The sequence below is a fragment of the Equus przewalskii genome, chromosome 14 (genome assembly GCF_037783145.1).
Source record: "Equus przewalskii isolate Varuska chromosome 14, EquPr2, whole genome shotgun sequence".
Classification (NCBI taxonomy): Eukaryota; Metazoa; Chordata; class Mammalia; order Perissodactyla; family Equidae; genus Equus; species Equus przewalskii.
In genome coordinates this window covers 16,389,883-16,408,158 of record NC_091844.1, presented here as the reverse complement: position 1 = coordinate 16,408,158, position 18,276 = coordinate 16,389,883, and the positions used below count along the sequence as shown (strand labels likewise).

Below are 18,276 nucleotides of genomic sequence, written 5' to 3'. Positions count from 1 at the left end.
AATTAAAAAAACTTATTTCTTGTGGTAAAATTAACATCCAATAAATTGCACATATTTAAATGCACAACTTGACATGTTATATGTTTATACTCGTGAATTAATCTCTATAATTAAGATAGTGAATGCATCTACAAAAATGTTGAATATTTTTGTGTATCCTTGAAAACATGACCTCTTTATCATTGCCGAATGTCCCTCCTTATCCCTGGTAATACTCTGCTCTGAAATCAATTTCATCTGATATTAAAATAACCATCCTTTTTTGTTAGTGTTACAATGGTTAATCTCTTAAATTTTAATCTATTTGTATCTTGCTATTCATTTTCTATTTATCCCATCTGTTTTTTCTTACTCTTTTTCTCTTTACTTTTGGATTAATTGAGTATTTCTTATGATTCCTTTTGATTTCTTTTGTTAGCTTATAATATTTAATTCTTTATCTTTTATTAGCGGTTGCTTTGAGATTTATAGCACGTATCTTTAATTACCATAAGGTATTACCACTTTCTATCTAGTGTTAGAATTTCAATACTATATTCCATTTCTACCCGTCTGAACTTTCTGATATTGTTATCATGCTTTTATATGTGTTATAAGTTCCACAACCTTGCCATAATATTTGATTACATAGTCAACTAACTTTCAAGTAGATTTAAGTGGCAAGAAAAATTTTGTAAATTTACCCATGCTGTTACTTTTTCCAGTGCTATTTATATTTTCATCTGCTATCATTTTCCTTTTTCCTGGAGGACTTCTTTCAGTATTGCTTGTAGTGCAGAACTGTTAGTGATGTATTCTTTCAGTTTTGCTGTGTTTTAAAAGTTTTTATTCAATATTTGCTTCTGAAATATCATTTTTATGGGTATAGATTTTTGGTTGGCGCTTTTTTTCAATACTTCCAATATGTCGTTCCACTGTCTCTGAAATCTGCCAACATCCTTAGGTTTGTATGTAATATTTTTTTTCTCTCACTACTTTAAAGATATTCTTCTTATCATGGCTCTGAACAATTTGTTACGATGATAAGCTTTGGTGCATTTTTCTTCAGTTTTCTTCAGCTTGCAATTCCTTGAGTTTCCTGGATCTGGTCATTTATGATTTTCTTCAAATTTGAAAGATTTTTGGCTATTATTTCTTCTAGTATTTTTTCTGTTTCTGATGCTCCTTCTCCTTTAGGACTCCAATTACGTGTATGTTATCCACTTGAAGCTGTCCTATAGCTCACTGATGAACTTGCCATTCTTTCAGATTTTTTCTTCTGTTTCCTATTGAATAGTTTCTATTGTTATATCTCCATGTTTACTTATCTCTCCTTCTGTCATATCCGATTAATTCTACCCAGTTTTTCAATGTCACCTTTTCTCATCTCTGATTAATTCCATTCACTTTCTATATCAGACATGCTGTAGTTTTCATCTCTATCAGTTCACTTTAACTCTGTTTCTTATAATTTCTATGCCTCTGCTTAACTTTTGAACATCTTTAATACAATTATAGCAAGTTGTAATGTTCTTTCTTGCTGATTCTAACATTCATGTTAGTTCTGAATTGGTTAAATTGATTAATTAATCCCCTCATTATGGGTCATATCCCTGCTTTTTTGCATGACTGCTAACCTTTCATTGGATACAAGACCTAGTGAATTTTACTTTGTTTGGTACTGGCACACACACTCACACACACACAAACACACACACATCCAGGAATGCAAATCTCTGCCTTGTTTCCTGATTTTCCCTGGAAGTGGAAGTCCTCTTCTATTGATGCTAAAGACTGAATGTTTGATCCTTAAAAAGTTATTTATAAGGGTTCCTGAAGACTTTGGAATGATAAGCCCTTCTCCAGAGCAGCTTTCATTTGGGGCCTGTATCAGTAGGAATATCTTAACATGATTCCAGGATTAGAGAGTCCCAGACCCATATGAGCCATGCAGATGTGGAGTAAAAATCCTTGCAAAGGACACTGGAACCATAACTTCCTAAGGATATCTTGTTTGTCTTTTTCTCTCTACTGTTGCAATGAATGCAGAGGCCTCTATTCGGTTTCTAGCAGTTGTGGGAAGGATAGGTTCCAGTTTCTCTTTGGTTGACAGTTCATCTGAGATTAGAGTCCCTCTTGCCCCTAGCTCAAATTAGGGCTCCACATGTGTTTCCAAATGAGCAATTTCTGGGCCTGTTTCTATCTCTCTGGCCTTTGTATGTCCCCTAAATCCATGCTCATGTGTTTCTGGTGTTCTTACATATCTTTAGGATAAAAATGTCTTCAGAGCTCATTTGCTGCTCACAGATACTTTTACACAATTGGGCCAAAATTTCCCCATTGTTTTTTTGGACCCTTCTTCCCTCCCTCACTGCCTCCCTCTGTTCTTCCCTCCCTCTGCCCCTTCCTTATTTCATATCTTCCTTCCTTCCCTCTCTTTCCCTTCCTCCTTTCTTGCCCTTCCTTTCTTTTTTTTCCTTTTCTTTCTTTCGTAGTTTTTTTTCCAGCATGCTTTTTATTCCACCAGGATTATTGACATGAGGAAGCTAGCCCATCATTTCTGGAAACTGAACTCATTTAAAAATGATTTTGAGTTTAAAATAGAAACTCTTCATCAGATCATCTAGCAGTTTGTAGTTTTAGAGCTTCTAAGTAGACTTCTGGGTCTTCTGGTCATACAACCACATTTTTGGTGATGATATTTTTGGCTCTTGATTTGCATTAGATGCTTTCACAGCCCACTGCACATGCAAGTTGCTTCTGTACTCATTGAGGGTTTTGCATAGACCCCTGCAGGCCCAGATCAGCTGTTCAGGTTTTATAAAAGGTCTTTGCAGTGTGGGCTGAGGTTCATCATGCAGGCAGGGGCAGCAAGATGATGTCACAGACACAGGTCCTCTTGTCGGTGTTTCTCTGGGTCTCAGGTGAGAAATTTATAAGTCTCAGTGCTTTTGGAGTAATATCATTTTAGAATTAAAAAAAAACTTTAAGATATACTAGGAAATACTAGCTATTTCCAAAATAGACCCAATTATGTGCTGACCTGTAATGCCATTAGAAAGCACATTTTAAATTATGTATTTCAATGTGTCTATGATAAAGTGTGTGTGTATCATCATTATCCATTTGTGATTGCAGGTGCCTGTGGGCACATCGTGATGACCCAGTCTCCAGGCTCCTTGGCAGTGTCTCTAGGACAGAGAGTCGAGATGAAGTGCAAGGCCAGTCAGAGTGTTAGCAGCTACTTAGCTTGGTACCAGCACAAACCAGGACAGGCTGCTAAGCAGCTCATCTACAGTGCATCCAGCAGAGCGTCTGGGGTCCCCGACCGATTCAGTGGCAGTGGATCTGGGACAGATTTCACTATCACCATCAGCAGCCTCCAGGCTGAAGATCTGGCCATTTATTACTGTCAGCAGTATAATAGTGCTCCTCCCACAGTGCTTCAGCCTCGAACAGAAACCTCCTCCCCAAACCATGGGTCAGTGAGTCTTTTCTTCACCAGCTTCTTCCTCCCAACACGGCCGTGAACCTGTACATTCCTCTCTCTACCTGAGAAATCTTATCTCCTGACTTATTCCTTGAAGGATTTTTGGGCCCAGGAGAAAATTAAGGAAGTTTGCTTTTTATGGATGCTTTTTTGTAGGAGATCCTTGGGAAAAAAAGCTGTAAAGATCTCTTAGAGATCTGGGGCTTTGTTTCACAGGCACCTGCACGTTTCTCATGGACTGATTGCATGACTGAGCCAATAAGGTTTGTCTCTACCCTCTGGAGAATGTTTCAGTGAATCTTACTCGCTGATCGATCAATTCTCACTTCTCTGTGTCTCCTTGACTCTGCAATATTTGTATTTTAATTCTTGATTCTCCTGGTCTCCTTTCTTTATCTGCCATTACCTTCTAAATCTGGACCATCCCAGTACTAAATGCTTGACACTTCTTATTCAAAATCTTCCACAAAGAAGATAGTATCCATCTCCTGCTTCTTTTCTTTTCCTTGGATGCTGTATTCCAGCTAAGCTTTTATGGTCACTGCCACTGAAGTTGCTTTCCTACTCTTTCTCCTTTTGTACCACCATTTAATCTTCTCTCCAATTCCTCCATTGTACTGATTCTTACAAAGGCAATTCTCTAGTTCTTTAACTCTGTCACTCTAGAAATATATATTGTTGTCTATTACCTTTTCTCATCATATGTCAACTTTCTCTTTAAATCCATCTCAATGGGCACTCAAGGCTAACTTTGTTACTGAAGGAAATCATGGCTCTAGGGGTGCTATAACTTGAGTCCCTTGGACAACATTTAGTTAACCTGCTCAATTCAGTGTAAAAGTGGAAAAAATGAGTCTTCACCTTCTTCTGAAAAACATGGGTTAATGAAATTTAGCTTCACAAATGATCCCAGCAAACCTGATCTATGTACTCTGAGCACTCTTACCTTCATAACAGCTTCTTATAATAATTAGAAATATGTTTAAAGTATTGGCATTGAGGAATACATGTCATTCACTCATTCAAGATATATTTTTCCAGTGCTTACTATGTATCAAGTGCAATAATATCTGCTTTGATTCTGGTTGGGTGAGCCAGACAAGAAACAATTGCTTTAGTATATATTTACTCTGTCCCTTTTTAAGTGCTATGAAGAAAACTAAAGCAAGGAAAGCGTAAAAGCATAAGGGGTAACAGTGAGTAGAAACTTAAAACTGGATGATGTAGTATTTAGCTATTGTCATGGAATAAACCACTCAGAAAATGGAGTGGCTTAAAATGGTAGCATTTTTATTGTTGTTATGTTTATGGGTCATCTGAGTAGTTCTGTTAATATGGGCCAGACTTGATTGATCTTGGCTGGCTTGTTTGTGTGTTTGAAGTCAACTGACAGGTCAACTCATGCTAGTTAGTATGGAAGGGCTCATGTTTCTTTCATCTCTTTCACATTTCTGTAGTTGGCTGACCATCAGCTGGGGTTGTCTGGGTGATGACCTCATGTCTCTCATCAACCGGCTGACTAGTCTCAACTTCCTATGGCCGTTGGTAGAGTCCCAAGACAGAAAGTAAAACCACATAAGGTACCTTGAAGCCTAGACTCAGCACTGTCACAATGTCCCATTTGATGCATTCTAATGATCAATGCAATTGATCCTATTGAAGGAGAGGGTAAATAGCCTCTACCTCTTGATAAGAGGAAATACAGAGTTATACTGCAAAAAGAATAGATAAAAGAAGACATGGAGGATCCCCCTTAAGAACAGGGGATCCGTTTTTGCAATCAATCTATATCAATGCAATCAATCAACTCTAGTTGGTCATGGAGAAGATAAGGCTGAGAAGATATGACTTATTCAAAGTCTTAATGTGGTGAGGTAATAAGCCATAGAAATATCTCTAGGCAATAGAGTTTTAGTTAGAGGACACAGCAAATTTCTAAGGCAGAAATGTGATCAGCATGTTGGAAAAATAGAGGGAAGCCATGTTGCTAAAATGGAGTGTGAAAAGGGGACAGTAGTGGAAATAAGATCAAATAAGTAATGAAGTTGCCACATTGTATAGGATTTAGGAGACTTCTCTATGATTTGAGTTGTATCTTGAAGGGTATGGTAAGGGGACAGTTTTGGACAGAGGAGGACATGATTTGATATGTAGTTGTAGCGGATCTCTCTGTTTTCTGGCCATTGCTATCGTCCATGCTAGAGAGGATGACAGGTTTGGTCTATGGCAATAGCAGTAGAGGTGGCGAGAAGTGTTATATTTTGAGGATAGAGATAATAATACTGATGGTTTTGACAAGGAGTGTGAGAGAAAGAGAGATCTGGGGACTGCAAGGTTATTTTCTGAATACCAGAACAATGGAGTTGTCATTTATTTAGATAGAGATAACTGTGGTGAGAGTAGATTTGGGGTGGAAGAGCAGGAATTTGGTTCTGGACATTTTAAGTTTGAGATGTGTGTTAAACCTTCAAGTGTGGTTGCAAAGTAGACCACTGGATATATGAGTCTAGAGTTCAGGGGAGAGAACTGGACTGGAGATTGAAATCTTGTAACTTGCTACAATGGGATAAGTGTTGACTTGATTAGATGCCCAGTGACTGAGCCCTGAAGCAGGAGAGATGAGCAAGAAGCAGTCAAGGAGTCTGAGAAGGAACAGCGGGTTGGAAGACAAGCAAGATAGTCTGATGTCCTGGAGCTCAGAGAAAAAGGTGCGTCAAGAGGGAGGATGTGTCAACATGCTAAATGCTGCTGATGGGTCTAGCGAGGTGAGGACTGGGATGTGAGCATTGAATTTGGCAATATAGAAGTTACTAGTGACCTTGAGCAGAACAGTTTCAGTGAGATGGTGTGGGTAATATCTTGAATGGAAGAAGCTAAAGAAAGAAAGAGAATAGAAGGTTTGAAAGTGGTGACTGTATTAGCTGTTTCAATGAGCTTTACAGTAAACAAGATGAAGCTGGCCACGACTGGAGAGAGATGTGAGGTCAAAGAGTTTTTACAAAAGATTTTGCATGCTGACACGAATAGTGCTAAAGAGAGAATACTGATAATTCAGGAAAGAGGGAGAAATGTCAAGCAATGCTGTTAAGGAGGCAAGAGCTATGGGATCAGAGGAAGTGTCCTCAGATGGGAGGGTCGTCTGCTCCTCTACAGTAACAGGAAGGAAAGTAGAATGTGGCAATACAGATGCCAGGGGACCAGAAGAACCTATGGGAGGGACCAGTGCAAGTTCTCTTCTGATTGCATCTCTTTACCTCGGAAACAGGAAATGGGGTAATTGGCTTACAGTTAGGATGGAGTAGAGATGTTAGAACTTGAAGTAAAGAAGGAAAGAGAAAGAGTGAAAACTGAATCAACCAGGGAAAGGAAACGTGATAGCAGTGCAATATTTGGGGTCCTCAGGAAGTTCATGGTTATGAATCTGAAGTGAGATCTCAGAATTATTGTGTTTTTGTCCAGTCATATCAGAAATGTGAGGGAAGGCACATAGAGATTTGGGATTTTGCTGTATGTAACGAAACAATAGAAGACCAAGGGACTTCTTGTGTATAAGGGAGTCATTATAAAGAAGGATCATGGAATTTAAGGTGAGCAAGGAGGGAAATGAGAATATGAGGGGCTTAGGGACAGACAAAATGTAGAAAAGTCAACAGATTTGTTAAAAGATAATTTTCAAAGAACAGTAAAATTTTGACTCTCATAGATAAATAATAACAATAAACATGCATAAAATAATTTATTTTACTCACATGATATGAGTGAGATAGGAAGATGTATTTGGCTCAAGGGAAAAGTCAAAACAGCATGGATATATATGAAGTAATAGAAAGAATTGCAAATAGAGACAAACGAAGTGGTTTTTCCAAGTGGTGGTAAGGAAGTCAGTTAGGGCCTCAGCGGTTAATTGCAAAGTTCTGCTTTGGCAGTCTGGGTTTGTCAGTTCAGATCCCGGGTGCAGACATGGCACCTCTTGGCAAGCCATGCTGTGGTAGGCGTCCCACATATAAAGTAGAGGAAGATGGGCATGGATGTTAGCTCAGGGCCAGTCTTCCTCAGTAAAAAGAGGAAGGTTGGCAACAGATGTTAGCTCAGGGCTAATATTCCTCAAAAACAAAAAAAAAAGAAAGTCAATTAAATCTCTACTAGACAGGACAGAATTCAGGTATCTATCAGTTACCTACAATTTATAAAGAGTTACAAAACATTTCAAAGACAGTAAACAGGGGTAGACTCTGATAACCCAGAAAGGTATGTTATAGATATGCCTAATTTTCCATTGAAACACAAGATTAGTTTCCCTACAGATTTCAGGTCCTGATGAAGGCTAGAAATTATTGGCAATGGCATACCAGATGGAGAGAGCTCTTAGAAGTGGTCAAGAGTGAAGTGTTTAACATTTTGGTGATAAAGAAGTTGCAATTATTTTCTAATGCCACATCTAAGACATGGTCATGGAAGTGAGTGATCAAGACTGAGTAAAGAAGAGACAATTGGAGGAGATTCAATCAAAGAACTGACTGATCAGTATAATGGAAGGATTATATATGAGTTTATTGAAATTACCAGGAATAGTGACAGGCTTGGATTTGAAGAGAGTGTCTGTGAGCCAGGAACAAAAATATCCCCCAAATGAGAAGAGGCCTTGGAGCTGGTAGATGACTGCAATAAGGAACGATACTGGGTCATGTAGTCTACCTACACAGAATTCAAAGATTGTTTTTATTATTTTATTTTTTAGGTAGGAGATATGGAAGAGATCTAGAAGTGGCAAGTGAAGTGGGCAACAGGAACTCCTTGAGAAGGCTGCAGAGGAAGCACTGTACTCAGGGGAGACCAGAAGGCCAAAGAGCACACAAGCTAAGAGAGTATTCAGAAGAGATGGAAACTCTAGATCTTATCAGTGGTTGGGAAGGCGTGTGAGTTGGGGAGATTTTTAAAGTCCTGCTAGTTAGGAATGAGTCTTTCATCCCTCAAGTCTTCCATGTATTTGTTTGCTTCTCTCTAAATTTTGCTTTACAGTTGTTTTCAAACTTAAAAACTTTTCTAATTATAAAAGGAAACTGTTCTTCACTTCTCAGTTTTGACTAGGAGTCCTTTTTTTTTTAATGGTAAAAACGTATTGGGGGGTGACCTGCCCATTGGTGCAGTGGTTAAATTTGTGCACTCTGCTTCGGAAGCCTATTGTTCGTGGGCCCAGAGCCTGGCGAGGACCTGCACACTGCTCATCAAGCCATGCTGTGGCAGCATACCACGTAAAAAATATAGAGGAAGATTTGCACAGACTTAGTTTAGGGCCAATCTTCCTCATCCAAAATAAACAAACAAAACATATTGGGAAAAGTATAATTTGCATTGGTTCTATCACAAGGATAGGCAGAGATCTAGTGTTTTCTCATTCCTGGGATGTTTTCTCTGGAATCAAAGTTAAATGGCAAGTAGGGAAATAGGGATGCTCAGTGGACAGTGACTACAAACTTGCCTAGGGAGGAGGTTCTATCTGGGGAACATGTTTGGGATCTGAGTGGAGGGGACTACATTGGGCTGCATGACTTCACACTGAGACTCAGAGTTAGGGCTGAAATAAAATTTAAAGGAAGTGGATGGAAATATAGAAAAGGAGACTCACTCTCTTTTGGAATAAGAGGAGTCCCAGCTGAAGATTTTTAAACTATACCATTCCAACTCTTTTTTTCCCCAACAAACCAAACCAAACCAAATCAAACAAACAATAAAAAACAATCCTATGTTTGTACAAGTAGCTAGAAAGTGAAAAGTAGCTGGACACCTATCTCACTTGCCCTGCTAGGAAGGTTTATATTTGGGGTCATGTTGTTATGAGAATACATCTTGAGGTTGAAAAACAGTAATTAGTTGTACTATCTTTAGCTTCCAGGCTGCTGATGATAGGAGTGAAGTCTGTCCCAGACCCACTGCCACTGAACCCGGTGAGCATGCTGTTAACTCGAGTGGAAGCATGGTAAATGAGGGCCTTGGGGGGCTACCCAGGTCTGTACTGGTACCACGCTAAGTAATGCCTGACATCCACATAGAGGAGGCTTTCCGTGGCTCTGCAGCTGATAGAGACTCTCTTTCCTGGGGAGACAGGCAAGGACTCTGCAGCCTGAGAGAGCACAATCTACCCACTGGAACCTGCAATCAGAGGCACATGGGGCTGATCCAGAAATGCTGTGTAACTCAGGGATAGACGAAAAAATCAAGCTGAAATGTAGTTTCTGTGACAGGTGGACAAGTGTATGTTGCTTGTAGCCTTTATTTTATATCCAATTTTAAGATTATGGGTCTTTATGAAGAGGAGGATTACTTTGGAGGGAAAATTTCATTTCTGTGTTTGTAAATATTCTCTCATCTGAAACATGGTACAGCAAGAACCTGAGGATCTGGGCTGGTGACATCACCTTGTAACTTCTCTTTTTGCTTGATGTTGCTCAAGCTCTATCCCCCAGATATGGCTCCGTTTATGTGGCTCAGATCACCCTCTCAGGATGTCGTAGGGGCTGGAGGAACACATGTAAAGAACCAAAGAGTATGATGTGAAATTCATAGAGCACAGGCTTGTGTTTAAAAATCTTGTAAGCTGTGCTTTCCTTACTTTTTAAATAACAGTAATTGGTGCCTAAGCATTTGCTCTTAGATTCTTTGCCAAAACTAAGATGAAATTAGTTATGTTTTAGCATCCCTAGTACAGTTGCTAGAAACAGAAATATATTCATGATGAAGCATTTGTTGAAGTGTACATGTGGAAATTGTTTTAACACTCAACTCATAGAGTCTAAAATGTTTGCAAATAGAGCGATCTCCCAAGATGGCAGCAGTAGAGGCCTCCAACATCCAATGTGCCATGTCTGGTGTAGAGCAGTGGTGGTACCAGTAGGACTGCCACTGCCCATCTGTGGTGGCAGTGGTGTCATATAAAATCTCTTTCTGTGATTTTTCCTGGACAGTTATGCCATCCAACTCCCATGCCTTCTCTATAGCATGTTACCAGAACTTCCCATCAAATCTGTAAGTCATATAATAAGGTTCAGTCATTTCCTTTTGTGCTTAGGTTAGACCCGGTTGGTTTCTGTTGTTTCTAATCAAATGCCCGGACTGATAAAAATGTTTCCATATTTGACAGCATTATGTCTTCGTCAAAGTTTCTTTCCCACAAAATATTTATATTTGTACTAAACTCTTTACACTTCTATCAAAATTTAGAACAATTTATAGGGTTGCAAAAAACATCTCATTAGTATATTGCTTAAGATTATGTTACAATTGAAAGTAAACTTGATAGACTTGCTGTTTTCTTTCCTTTATTTTTTTTTCATTCACGCATTTCTTAAACAAATGCTAACTGAAGATCAACTATATTCCAGGTACTTTTCTGAGTACTAGTGTTATAATAATTGTGGTGACCAATGAAAGACATGATCCATACTCTCAGGAGTTTATGTGGTAGGGATATACACATTGGTAAAAGAATGCTACAAAAATGCAGATTTTGAGGTAGGAGATGTATATATGAGGCCATCCGGAAGGGAATTCTAAGTGTCTTTTTTGTTTATCCTATGCAGGATAGCAAGATTTGGAAGTCTTTTAGGCAAAGAGATGACATGATCAAATTTGCCTTTGAAAAAGATCATTCTTGTTTCAGTGGAGAACATTTTGGAGTGAGACAAGAATAGATGCAAGAACAGAAGTTAGGAATCTATTTTAGGAATCCAGAAGAGAGATGCTCATGGCTTCGTCTAAGGCCATGACTCTGAAGATGGAAAGAAGTGGATGGATTTGGGAATATGTATGTTGTAAAATTGGCTATGAGGATTGAGGTAAAAATCAGTGTCACAGATATCTCCAATGTTTGTAGTTTACTCAAGATGCATGGTGTCCCCTTTCTTAGGATGTGGTTTGGCCGATTGAGATGTAGAGGGGGAGACGATAGTGATTTATATATTAAAGATACTAAGTTTAGGGTGTCCTTGAGATATCCAAGAATAAATTTAATATTTTGGAATTTGAAAGAGAAGTCTGAATTGGATGTATCAATTGATGCAAGATGTACTCTTCTAGCCAATGATATGAACTTTAATACAATTAATGCTTTCTGCTATTCATTTTCTTTTTTATTTATTCACTTATTCAACAAATATTAATTGACCAGTCTATGGCAAGTACTGTGCCAGGTACTTTGTGGATATAATTTTTAGTATATATCAATAAAATTGTGAGATTATATTATAATAAATATATTTAAAAGTTTATTATTAATATAACACCAATATGTGCACAACATACACATATGTACATTTTTTATTGACTAATATTTTAGTACTCCTCAAGATATCATCAATATCTAGTATTTTTCTGGCCTCCTGCTTCCCTGAAATCCCATGTGTCCTTTAATAACCATAACCTTTCCTTCCGCTCAAAATTAAACCCTATCTCCAATATTTGTAGTGGTCGTTTCCTGCATTTTACATTCTAGATCTCTAAACCATAAAGCTTTGCTTGGTATGGTACTATATACAAATGGAGTCAAAAGACCCAGAATAGCCAAAGCAATCCTGAGACAAAAGAGCAAAGATGTAGGTACCACACTCCCTTATTTCAAAATATACTACAATGCTACAGTAGTCAAAATAGCATGGTACCTGCAGAAAAACAGACACACAGATCAATGGAACTGAACTGAGAACCCAGAAATAAACCCATCCATCTATGGAGAGCCAATTTTCGACTACAGAGCCAAGACCATACAATGGAGAAGGGAAAGTTTCTTCAATAAATGATGTTGGGAAAACTAGAAAGCCACATGCAAAAGAATGACAGTAGACTATTTTCTTATACCATGCGCAAAAATTAGCTCAAAATGGATGAAAGACTTGAATGTAAGACCTGAAAACATAAAACTCCTGGAAGAAATCATAGGTAGTATGCTCTTTGACATTGGTCTTAGCAGTATCTTTTTGAATATCATGTCTCCTCATGAAGGTTAACCAAAGAAGAAATAAACAAATGGGACCACATGAAACTAAAAAGCTTCTGTATGGTAAAGGAAACCATCAACAAAATGAAGACAACCCACCAACTGGGAGAAAATGTTTGAAAACCATATATCCGATAAGGGGTTAATATCCAAAATATTTAAGGAACATTCAACTCAACAACAAAAAGATGAACAGCTCGACAAAACGGGCAGAGGATCTGAACAGTTGTTTTTCCGAGGAAGATATACAGATGGCCAACAGGCAAATGAAAAGATGTTCAACCTCACTAATTATTAGGGAAATGCAAATCATATCATATATTTGTGTACATTCTTTTGTTACTAGCATTTTCCCCCAGATTTATTGAGATGTAAATGACATATAACATTGTGTTAGTCTAAGGTGTACAGCATGTTGATTTGACACACATATATTGCAAAAGGATTACTACCACAGTGTTAGCTAACATCACCATCATGTCACATAATTACCATGACTGTTTGTGGTGAAAATATTTAAGATATACCCTTATAGTAACTTTTAAGTATATAATACAGTGTTATAAACCATAATCATCAAACTGCACACTAGATCCCCAGGACTTTTTCATCTTATAACTGAAAGTGTGTACTCTTTGTCCAGCATCTTCTCATTTGTCCCACCCCCAGTCCCTGGTGACCAACTTTCTATCTCTGTTTCTATGACTTTGGCTTTTTCAGATTCCACATAGAAATGATAAGTGTTCCTGTTGTTCCACATCCTCACTAGCATTTGGTATTGTCAGTGTTTTGGATTTTGGTCATTCTAATAGGTGTGGAGTGCTATGTCATTGTTTTAATTTGCAATTCCTTAATGACATGTGATGTGGAGCATGTTTTCATATGCTTATTTGCCATCTGTATGTATTCTTTGGTGAAATGTCTTTTCTGATATTTTGGCTCTTTTAACTGGATTGTTCATTTTCAACTGTGACTTTTAAGGCTATTTGGATATTTTGGATATTACTCTTATATTAGAATATGCGTTTTGAAAATATTTTCTTTCAATCTGTGGCTTGCTTCTCATTCTCTTAACAGTATCTTTCATGGGGCAGAAGTTACTAGTTTTCTTTTTAATTTTTTTTTATTATTTTGAGGAAGATTAGCCCTGAGCTAACATTTGTCACCAATACTCTTCTTTTTGCTGACCAAGACTGGCCCTGAGCTAACATCTATGCCCATCTTCCTCTACTTTATATGTGGGACACCTGCCACAGCATGGCTTGACAAGTGGTGTGTAGGTCTGCACCCAGGATGCAAACAGGTGAACCCTGGGCTGCTGAAGTGGAATGTGTTAACTTAACCACTGCACCACTGGTCTGGCCCCCAGAAATTACTAATTTTAATGAAGTTCCACATATATATTTTTTCTTTTATGGATTGTGCTTTTGGTGTTATATCTAAGAAGTCATCACTAAACTCAAGGTCAATTAAATTTCCTCCTATATTATCTTCCAGGAGCTTTAAAGTTTTGATTTACATTTAGGTTTATGATCCATTTTGAGTAAAGTCTGTGCTAAGATTTATTTTTCTTTTTTTATGTGGATGTCCAGTTGTTTCAGCACCATTTGCTGAAAAAGCTCTTTTTTCCATTGAATTGCCTTTGCCGCTTTGTCAAAGATCAGTTAACCCTATTTGTGTAGGTCTGTTTCTGGGCTCTCTGTTATGTTCAATTGATCTGTATTTGTCTACTCTTTCACCATTGTCAAGTTGTCTCATTTACTGTAACTTTACAGTAGGTCTTGAAGTCAGGTAGTGGCAGTCCTTTGACTTTGTTCTTCTTCAGTACTGTGTTGGCTGTTCTGGGTTTTAGTTTGGTTCTTCTTAAAGACTGTAATATCATCATTTATAGTGTCCTTTTCCCTCTAGATATATCCATATTTGTTATTCATTTTTTAAAAAAATAAGCTATTTATGCTAATTTCAAAATCTGAAATCCTATGGGTACTTTCTTGTCTCCTTTCTGTGATTCTGTTGTTACACATGTTGTTCATGTTCAGGCAGTCTCATTTTCTTTTATTTCAAGAAACCTCTGACATCTTGCTCATGTTGGCCCTTCAAAAATTATTTGAGAAGTCTCCTGAGAGTTTAGAATGGATGTATCCTCCTCAAGAGGAGTTTTGTGTTTCTTTATCCAGGTGCTTGGGGGCTCTACTAGTTGAATGGGCTAAATCAAGTTCAAAGTTGGAAAGTTCCAGACTCACTTAGGCCATGTATGCTTGGGATGTGAAACCATGTGGGAATTGATCTACCGTCACAACTTCTTAGGGAATTTTTTTCTTCCTACTTTCCGTTACCAACATATAAAGGCCACCTTGAAAGCCAGCAGTCAAGTCTTTTGATGACTGCAGCTCTGGATGACATCTTGACAGCAGCCTGATGAGAAACCTGGAGCCAGAACCAGCCAGGGAAGCCATCCTCAAATTCCTGACTCACAGAACTGTGTGAGACCATAAATGTTCAATATTTATGTTGCTTAAATTTGTGGCGATTTGTTACATAGCAATGGATAACTAATGTAGAGATGCTGTAAGAAATGCAGTAAAATATGGGCATAAGTGTGATGTCTATCAGCTTATAAAACAAAAATAATACTTTGCAGAGTTAAAATATACATAGAGATGAAACATGATAATAATAGCATATAAATCAAGAGGTAGGTCAATGGCGTTGAAATTGAACAGTCGTTGAATTGTCCATGAAACTGTAAATATGCTAATTTAAGATTTTTCTTTTCTGGCAGAAGAAAGGGAGTGATTCTCTTTTCTCTCTCTCTCTTTTCTTTCTTGGCTCAATGATGTGTGATTAAAAAAAGTTTTATTACAGTAAAATTAACAAGCAATAAACTACACATATTTAAAGTGCACAACTTGACAAGATATGATATATGCATGTACCTGTGAATTAACCTCTACAATCAAAAAGTGAATGTATCCACATAAATGTTTAATAGTATTATGTCTTTTTGAATAATTGACCCCTTTATCAGTACAAAATGACCTTCTTTGTTCCTGGTAGTATTCTTTGCTCTCCTAAATCCATCTGATATTACAATACCCACTCCATTTTTTTTGGTTAGTGTTAGAATGGTTAATCTTTTAAATTTTAATCTCTTTGTATCTTGCTATTTATTTTCCATTTGTCCCATCTCTTCTTTCTTCCCCCTTTGTTCTTTTTCTGTTTACTTTTGGAGTATTTTGAGTATTTCTTGTGATTCCTTTTATTTTCTTTGTTGGCTTATCATGTATAATTCTTTGATTTTTCATTTAAGTGGTTATTTGGGGGTTTGTAGTATATGTCTTTACTTACCATACTCTATCATCACTTGCTATCTAGTGTTAGAATCTTTCAGCAATATATTCCACTTCTACCCCTTGACCTTTATGCTATTTTTGTCGTGCATTTTACTTTTATATATGTTGTAAATCCCATAATACATTGTTATAATTTTTGACTACATAGTAAACTAAGTTTTAAAGAGATTTAAATAATAAGAAAAATATCTCATAAATTTACCCCTGCAGTTACCTTTTCTGGTGCTATTTGTATTTTCATCTGCTATCATTTCCTTTTGCTGGGAGGACTTCTTTCAGTATTTCTTGTAGTGTGGAACTACTGGTGACGTGTTCTTTCAGGTTTGGTTTGTTTTAGAAATCTTTATGCTATATTTGCTTTGAAATATGATTTTTCTGGGTATAGAATTTTTGGTTGACAGTTGTTCTCAATGCTTCCAAGATGTTCCTCCACTGTCTTTGGGCTTGCATTGTTACCAAGAGAAATCTGCTGACATCCTTATTTTTGTTCCTCCCTATGTAATGTGTTTTTTCTCACTGTGGTATTCGTCTTATCATTTGCTTTGAAGAATTTGATCATGAAGATAAGCTTTGGTGAATTTTTCTTCATGTCTCTTATGCTTGCCGTTCATTGAGTTTCCTGGATCTCTTCATTTATAATTTTCATCAAATTTGGAATATTTCTGGGCATTTCTTCTTCAAATATTTTTTCTGCCTCCTATCTTCCTTCTCCTTTGGAACTTCAGTTAAATGCATGTTAGCCACTTGAAGCCATCTTTGGCTCACCAATGAACTTGCCACTTTTTCAGGATTCTTTTTCTTCTGTTTCATGTTTGATGGTTTCTATTGTTATGTCTTCATGTATACTAATCTATTCTTCTGCCATATCTGATTAATTCCACCCAGTATATTTGTACCAGTTTTTGTCATCTCTGATTAATTACATCCACTATTTTATATCAGACACACTTAGTTTTCACCTCTAGTAGTTCACTTTAACTCTCTTTTTAAATATCTTCTATGTCTCTACCTAACTTTTGAATATATGTAATACAGTTATAATAACTTGTAACATTCATGCCTGCTAATTCCAGCATTTGTGTCAGTTCTGGTTTGGTTTAGATTGATTAAGTATTCACCTCATTACAGTTCGTATTGCTGATTTTTTGCATGATTGGTAATTTTTCATGGGATATAAGATCAAGCGAATTTCACCTTGTTGTGTGCTTGCCATCATTGAATTGATATATATATTCTTAAACTTTGTTCTGGAACATAGTTAAATTACTTGGAAAAATTTGATTCTTTTGGGTCTTGCTTTTAAGGTTTTGTTTGTTGGGACCAGAGCAGTATTTACTTTAGAGCTAATTATCCTCAATAGAAAGACAAAGTCCTTCTTATTACTTTACTCCATGTCTTGTGAATTATGAGGTTTTCATGTGGAAACAGGCATTATTTCTGTCCCTGTGTGAGTGCCAGATAGATAGATATTGTTACCTCCAATTTTCTTGGAAAGTTCTTTGCTTGGCATCAGGCAGTTTCCTTATAAACATGCATCAAACAGCTCTCTGTTGAATACTCTAGATGTATTGTCAACAGATATAAGGAGTTCTCTCTATCTCTGCAGCTTTTTCTTCTGTGGTACTTTGTCCTGCAAACTTTAGCCTCTTCAGTCTTTCTGGATTTTCAGCTTTGTTTCCTCAACCAGGGAGTCTACTGGGCTCTCTCTGATTCCTCCTCCTTATGCTGCAGACTGAAAACTCTCTCAAGACAATAAGCTGGTACACTCATCTGACTCAGCTCATTTGTTTCTTGTCTCTCAGGCTGTCCTTCATTGCCTGATGTCCAGTGTCCCGAAAACCACTGTTTTCAAAGACACACACTCACACATGTGGGAATGTAAATCTCATTCTTGTTACCCCATTTTGCCCGGAAGCGGAAATCCTTTTCCACTGATGCTAGAGACTGAATGTTTACATCCCCCCAAATTCATATGCTGAATCCTAACCCACAATGTGATGGTATTAGTACATGGGGGCCTTTGGAAAGTGATTAGGTCATGAAGGTGGAGCTCTCATGAATGGGCTTAGCACTCTTATAAAAGAAACACCAGAGAATTCCTTCATCCCTTCCATCATGTGAAGACGCAGCAAGAAGAGGGCCATGTATGAACCAAGAAGTGGGCTTTCACCACGCATTGATCCTGCTGGTACCTCGATCTTGGACTTCCCAGCCTCAAAAACTGTGAGAATTAAGTTTCTGTTGTTTATAAGCCACCCAGTTTATGGTATTTTTGTTAAGATAATTGATGTTTAAAATTGTGGTCATTCCATTTCTAACTTTCAGAAATTTTGTTTGGTTCTTTTTCAAATCTTATTTTATTTTAATTTTCCTTTTTATTGTATGCAATGACAAATTTCTAATTTATTTCTTTAAATAAGCTCTCATAATTTCCTAATTTCCAAATCTTAAGTCTGGGCAGAACT

At 37.4% G+C, this 18,276-nt stretch overlaps 1 gene segment (V, D, J or C); it reads left to right on the top strand.

The window, feature by feature from the left end:
• Window positions 1–2,826: 2,826 nt before the first annotated feature.
• On the top strand, window positions 2,827–8,496 carry LOC139075709 (immunoglobulin kappa variable 4-1-like). The segment is given in 3 exon segments: window positions 2,827–2,903; window positions 3,118–3,460; window positions 8,208–8,496. Coding segments are annotated over 3 exon segments (396 nt in total).
• Window positions 8,497–18,276: the final 9,780 nt, after the last annotated feature.